Genomic DNA, 7,113 nt, shown 5'->3' on the forward strand with positions numbered 1-7,113 from the left:
ACGACCTTCTTTCGCTATTAAAGGCACATTCATGGACATAAGTAAGGAACTTCGGTACAATGTACCACAACAAGGTTAATGCGGAGCTACACAATAAAGGTATAATGCGATGCGATATCGTTCCTGTATGTGCATGCTTAGCGAATCACCAGGCCAGTGTCTGAATCATTGTACGGATCGTTGGTGAATCAGCATAAGATCATTTGATCCGCGTGTGACGTCCACTAAAATTGATTCCGTTGAATGTTCTAAATGTATAATATGTTGTGTATTCCAAGTAACGATGGGATCTTTATTTTCTTTATTAGCATCGTGCGAAATGACTAGCAAAGCGGAGAATCAGCCACCGACGCTTTCGTGCGCCAAAACCAACAGTGAGCAAAGCGGTACCGTGCCGCTAAAGTGTATCTATGTACCTCAAAAGTTGGAAGTGTACGAGTACGAGACGGCCATATTTCAGTGTATTATTGAAGGTTATCCTACGCCGGTTATATCCTGGCAGCGCAATGGTAACACGCTAGCACCCTCACGTACCGTCACGATCCAGAGCAAGGGTTCACTGTGTACGATGAAGATACAGAACATCCACGCAAAGGATGCGGGCCAATATCAGCTTGTAATCGAGAACGAAAGTGGCCGGGTAGAGCGTACCATCGAGCTGCTAGTGCTTGAGAAAACTCGCATCATTAATCGGGTGAAGCGCAACAGTCAGGCCGCAAGCTGTAGTATTCGCATCTATCGCCACATCAACGACTATTCGCCCCTCGTCGGAGAGTACATTATACTGAACGCGGAATACTACGCACCGTCCACACCAATCATCCGCTGCTTTCACAATGGACGGGAGCTAGAAGAAGGACGAATATTTCATCGAAGCGTAAGTCAGAGGAACCTTTCCCTGGTGTTGGAAAAGGCCAGGGCGAGCGATTCAGGCACGTACACATGCGTTCTGGAAACGATGGACGGCAGCATGAAGGTGATGTCCGCGGAAATCGATGTACAGGATCCAAAGTGGTCCGGCCCGATAAACAAACTGCCACGAATTGTGCACGACTTGCCGAAGGTGATCACCATTACCGAAGGATCGGAAGTTGAGCTAAGTCTGGAGCTCCAGTGTTCCGAGGTGGTGAAATGTTCGTGGAAGAAAAATGGACGCATTGTGAAGGATTCGATGGATTTCGCGTGAGTAGCAAAGGAAAGACTTGGAAGTTAGCAAAATGGATAGTACGGGATCCGGATTGGATTTATAGAAATAGTTAATCTCCGATGCTGGTAAACCGGGTAATATACCGAAATTAATCGGGTGTCAAATTCGGTACTCCGAACTACTCCTGTGTAAAATCCAGGGTCAAATACGGTCTTGAATCCAAAATCGTTTCTAGAGAGGAACACGTAGTTCAATCAGCAATCGACCCCGGACTCCGACAGATTACGGAAAATGTTGAATTTTACCCGTATCTCATGGACATCTTTTTTGCTCTTCTTTCTTCCAGATACATCGACCATGGTAATGGGAAGTTTGGATTACGGCTGAAGGACCCTTTCCTGGACGATGCGGGACTGTACGAGTGTGTACTCGAAACGGCTACGCAGCAACTCGTCTCGAGCTGCTATCTGGACGTACTCGAGCTAGACCAGCAACAGCCACTGATGGATTGTGATCCCCGGTTGACGGTTCGCTTCGTACGTTTCCCACTCGCACAGATTGCACTTGAGGGCGATAATGTGGAGTTTTATGCGTGTGTACATCCACCGGACATACGGCTACGGTGGTTCGTCCGGGGCATAGAAATTACGAGCCTTACCAAAGGGTTTTCGGTATGTAATGTTAATGTAAAAACACCCTGTACGCCTGCCTGACCTCTTTTGTGTAATATTTGGTTACACGCAGATGGAATCGCACGATGACGGTGGAAACATTTTGCGAATATTCAACAGTACGTACCGGCAAAGCGGCGAAGTGAAGTGTTGTATCCCATCGACGTACACCGTTTCACTTGGACAGATGTGTGCGTACGCTGATCTGTGCGTTCTGCCCAAAGCTTACGTCGATACGCTGGAGCAGAAAGATATAAAACGGTTTAGTGTGGGTCAGAAGCTACGATTTCTTCATTGCCTTCAGGATGAGGTGGTACTGCAGGGTGATCATGTGGTTATTGAAGCCTGCTACCAGGGTCACCCCCCATCCGATTTGCGCTGGAAACGTTCGGTAAGTTTGGCCATTGATTTACATACTATCTGAAGGCGTTTTTGTGTGGTATAATTGCATATGTCAACAGTTTTGAGTCTGTGGCTATTTTAGGTGTGATCAAAACCGGTTCTTAAACCCGTCTCATTTTTATATCAGTAGCGGTGCAATAGGGCATTCGATTAGATATTCTAATGTCATGTTACTTGGTACTGTTAACCGCATAATCTTAATCCCAATTATACAAACACTCGTTGACGTAGAGCTCCGAGCCAGTTGGGCAACGTAATCACACATTTGCATGTGGGTATTCAGGAAGTCAATGTTAGAGATATTGTGTTGAACTTTTTAACACATAAATATGAGTAATAAAGTACGCACATGCGTACGTAACAAAGGTAGGGTACAAAAACAACAGTTCACTTCACATTTTGCGTTAACAGTAGCGATTATACCTAGTTCCACCTACATTCGAATCTCATACCGTTTGCATTGACATGCCATCTCGTTCCGATGCTTGCCGCTACGAATGGATCATGTGTCGCTACGTTTGGATTGTCTACTCTTTTGGATTGTCTACTGGATGCTTCATGAATAGGGTTAGACAATTATAATGAATTCGAATGTTTGTTTTCCTAAACTGTTGTAAGGATTTGAATAACTCTGCATCTGAATAACGCTATTTGTAAATCTATTTGTCTTTTTAATCATACTGCCAATAAGTCACATACTGCCAATTAGTCCAGTGTTTCTGGAGTGTTAAATACGCTTATTAACAAATTTCCTATCAGCTCAACGTTACGCGTTTAATGATCACGATGATTGATAGTGATGATAAACACCATGTCATGGTTATGTATGCTTCATTACCACTATGGTTAAAGGGTCGAATCATCATCGATAGCAACGAGACTACGAACAATTTATCGGGACTCTCCAGAACTCCTACTAAAAAATACAGAATCTGATGATAAACAATGAGTCATAATTATGCATGTTTCGTTATCACTATCGTTTAAGGGCCGAACCATCGTCGATAGCAATGTGACTACGACTAATCTACCGGGACGCACCCGTCTCCTATTAACAAATATAGAATCGGCTCAAGGAGGCAAATATAGCATTCAGCTTGACAAAGCCTGCCCAGACACAGAGCTGTCCATGTGTTTGCGCGTTGAGTCACCACCGGAACCACCGGCCGGTAAACCAACGGCGACCATTGTCAGCCAAACCGCGCTGTCCGTATCTTGGAATCCTGCTCCATACGATGGAGGAAGTGCCATAACTGGATTTGTGTATGTATCTTAATAAATCAGTTCTAATTTGAATACAAAATCGGAACACGAATTTTAACAAATAATTGTTTATTAACTTTCCTTTGGGCGCAGGATCGAAATGGAACAGAATGGTGAAGGTGAAGAGCGTTGGGTTTGCGCCAAGCGTGTGCCAAACTCGTTCTCATGTTTACTCGACACTTTGCAGCAGGACGATTCCTATCGATTTCGAATACGGGCGGAAAATGTACACGGAATGAGCCATCCAACACCTGCGAGCGATCTGGTAAAACTAAGCACTGGTAACACTAACGGAATATCGGAACTGGGAGTGAACAATCCGGTGACCAGTCCCATTTCCAGTGGGGCAAGCATCTGCAGCAATGTTGATAATGGTTACCTCAGTTACGGTGATGACCAGGGAGCGTTGGAAAGCAATCAGCATCAACATTTGGTTCCATCTACTGTAAAGTTTTCTACCGGCGGAGACTTTACTGAACAGTTTGAGGTACTGAGGGAGGTCGGCAAGGGACGGTTCGGGGTAGTTTACAAGGTGATTGCTCGCCATGGTGAAGCGGGTACTGTGCTGGCGGCCAAAAAGGTGAAATGCATTCGTATAAAGGACAAGGAACGGGTCTGGCAAGAGACGGCCATTATGGAAAGCTTGGAGCATCCCAAACTACTCCGACTGTTCGCCACATTCGAGCTGCCGAAGGAGATTATAATGGTGGTAGAATACATTTCAGGCGGTGAATTGTTTGAACGTGTAGTTGCGGACGATTTTACGCTCACCGAGAAGGATTGTATTATATTCGTGCGTCAGATCTGCCAGGGCGTGGAGCACATGCACAGCCGCCAGATAGTGCATCTCGATCTGAAGCCAGAAAACATTATGTGCGCCACTAAAACAAGTCATGAGGTAAGGTAATGTTAGGACGTCTTGCTGTTTAACCAATGATTGATTTTGGTTTCGATTTAAATTACCTATGTCAGATAAAAATTATCGACTTCGGTTTGGCACAGCGACTGTGTGCCTCCAGCCCGACGAGAGTACTCTTCGGGACGCCCGAATTCATCGCACCGGAAATCATCAACTACGAACCGATCAGCGTACAGTCAGACATGTGGAGTATCGGTGTCATTTGCTATGTGCTGCTTTCCGGTCTATCACCATTTATGGGCGACAACGATGTGGACACGTTCAGCAATATCACACGCGCCGAGTACGACTTTGACGATGAAGCGTTCGACTTGGTATCGGACGGAGCGAAAGAGTTTATCGCGGGACTACTCCGTGGTCGCCAAGAAGAACGGCTAAGCGCTCAAAAGTGTCTGCAGTCTGAGTGGTTATCGTTCAAGAGCGGCGATAATGTTGGCATTAATCAGATCCGAACGGATAAGTTGAAAAAATTCATCATCCGTAGAAAATGGCAGGTTTGTGTATTTGCTCCCATTTCAGTATAATGTTCCGTTAAATGAGTAATTCGTTTGATTCGCAATTTATTACAAACTCAACAGAAAACAGGCAATGCCATAAGGGCCCTCGGAAGAATGGCAAATTTATCCGCTTCACGTCGAGTATCGGTGGTGCCTCGTGAAACAAAACCTGAGTGTAAGTAGTGGATTCTATTCCGATCGATAATAAACTGTGCTTTTATTGGGTTTTTTTTTCTATTTACAGAACATGGCATCAGGATATGATCTACAATACACACAGAACGGCGCAAATGACGTTTCCAATACCAAATTAAAGCATGCGATGTTTAACATAAATGTGTGTTAATTGTTTTAAGCTATGTTTAGTACTACACAAACTACTACATTAATAAAATAATGAACGATAATGTTAATGCGTAACGAAACTCCCAAGATCTAGTGTACTTAAACGGTAACGGTATTATATCTGGGGGTATGTAATTTAACTTTATTTGATTTTTCAAATAAACAATTTATCTTATGTGCCACGGGATGGGATGTCCTCGTAGCTCATTAACTATGGCAAGTTTCCGGCGTAACTGTACCATAACATACCATAGGAAATGGTCTGAGTCGAGGTACTTTTTACATCTGTACGTTAATAATATTCGAGAAGGGCAGTTTTTTACCCTCGTGATTCGTACGCTGGCAGAAAGACAGAATTTGCTCGAACTGGTTCGCCTCCAAATCGTAGATGCGTACTGTGCGATCCTCGATCGAACGCACCGTGCCCGTCAGTGCGTCCAACGATCGGCATTGCTTGTGGTTGGAAACCATTTCGCGCAACTTCTTCGCCGTCAGCTTGTCCAAAAACTCCCATCTCCTCGTCGGAGTCCGACACGTCCTTCCGAAGTTTAGCCGCTACGCCCGCACGGTTTGCCTGGCCATTGTTTTTGTTCTGACAACTGTTGCTATTGCTTTCGATTCGATTAATTTGCTCTTGCAGATGGCCAATTTTGGTCAGTATCGCGACTTGTTCCGCTGCCGATTCTAAGCGATCGTTACGCCGGCCCCGATTGTTGGCACTGCTGCTCGACAGGGCATACACGGTTTTCGTGATGTCGTGCAGCTTCTCGTTGATCACATCGACCTTTTCGAAGATGTGTTGTACCTTAAAGTCCAGACTGGAGAGGCGCGTCTCAAGCGTGGTGTGTCGTGTGCTCTGAGGAAGGTGGAAAAAAGAGAAATCGGTTGGAAAAATCCACACTTCAGCGGTACGGTTTATTTACTTGCGCAAAATGTCCAGCTTGCTGTCGACGGATTTGATATGCTCGCTCCAGGCACCGATATGATGTTGGAACACATCCCAAATTTGCGACTTCTCTTGCAACGTTTTCACGTTTGCGTCGAGCTAATTCATCATTCCGCGCGCTGGGAGATTCGAAAACCATCTTTCTGTGATCAAACGATGGCACGTGGTTTCCGCGTTATACGATCGCTTTGTTTACAAGCTGCCGCCCACACACTTAGACACGCTACTACGGTCTTATGCTACGGTTCGACTCGACCAGCGTTGGAAGAGGTTAGCGTAAGCACAGCACTACATCTACACACACGCGCACTCACGCATTCACACGAACAATCCAGGGCTAATCCGCAAACGGACCATGTAAGATCATAATGATTTAAAAATAGCGCCGTCAATCGGCAATTACGTTGGTTTACGATCGTACGCTTGGACACGAAATCTCACTTCGATCCATATTCCCCTTGCTGCGCCGGTAGAGATCCACTTTCGGTACAATTCTTTGCGCCACTGAAACTCGCGAACAAGTTTGACGTGCGTGTTATGCGTGTGTGTCTAAAATTGACACACGGAGATCGCTCAGGCTGTTCTTATCGGTTCGTTCCAAGCAGAAATTCTCACTGTTGGCGAAAGGCTGTTGTTCTATGCAATACGTAAAACCCGTACCGTTAGCTTCATCTTCAAACAGTCGACCGGCGTCGTCAGCTGCCGAAAATGCACTAAAACGCTAGCAGCGCTGGCCGAGTGGGGCAGATAAACCGAGTTTATTTTGATGCTCCATCCTCACAACCATTTGCTGAAGAGTGATTTTGAACTTGAACCGCGCAGAAACGACAGTGTGAGTGTGCCGTGGCTGTACCGGGTTTTAATATAACAAACTTCTTTACTTATACTTCAATTATTTGGGAATTATTCAATCGTTTAGTTTA

The 7,113-nt window shown here is 45.2% G+C and overlaps 1 protein-coding gene across 1 annotated transcript; it reads left to right on the top strand.

Annotated features, from left to right (window-relative positions):
- Positions 1–308: 308 nt before the first annotated feature.
- Positions 309–5,082, top strand: LOC128709471 (myosin light chain kinase, smooth muscle-like). Its single transcript, XM_053804470.1, has 7 exons — positions 309–1,182; positions 1,494–1,818; positions 1,892–2,209; positions 3,209–3,483; positions 3,577–4,381; positions 4,456–4,896; positions 4,981–5,082. The coding sequence occupies exons 1-7, from the start codon at positions 320–322 to the stop codon at positions 5,080–5,082; spliced, it is 3,129 nt and encodes a 1,042-aa protein (XP_053660445.1). The 5' UTR covers positions 309–319.
- The last annotated feature ends 2,031 nt before the right edge of the window (positions 5,083–7,113 follow it).

Source organism: Anopheles marshallii, chromosome 2 (assembly GCF_943734725.1).
Source record: "Anopheles marshallii chromosome 2, idAnoMarsDA_429_01, whole genome shotgun sequence".
Classification (NCBI taxonomy): domain Eukaryota; kingdom Metazoa; phylum Arthropoda; class Insecta; order Diptera; family Culicidae; genus Anopheles; species Anopheles marshallii.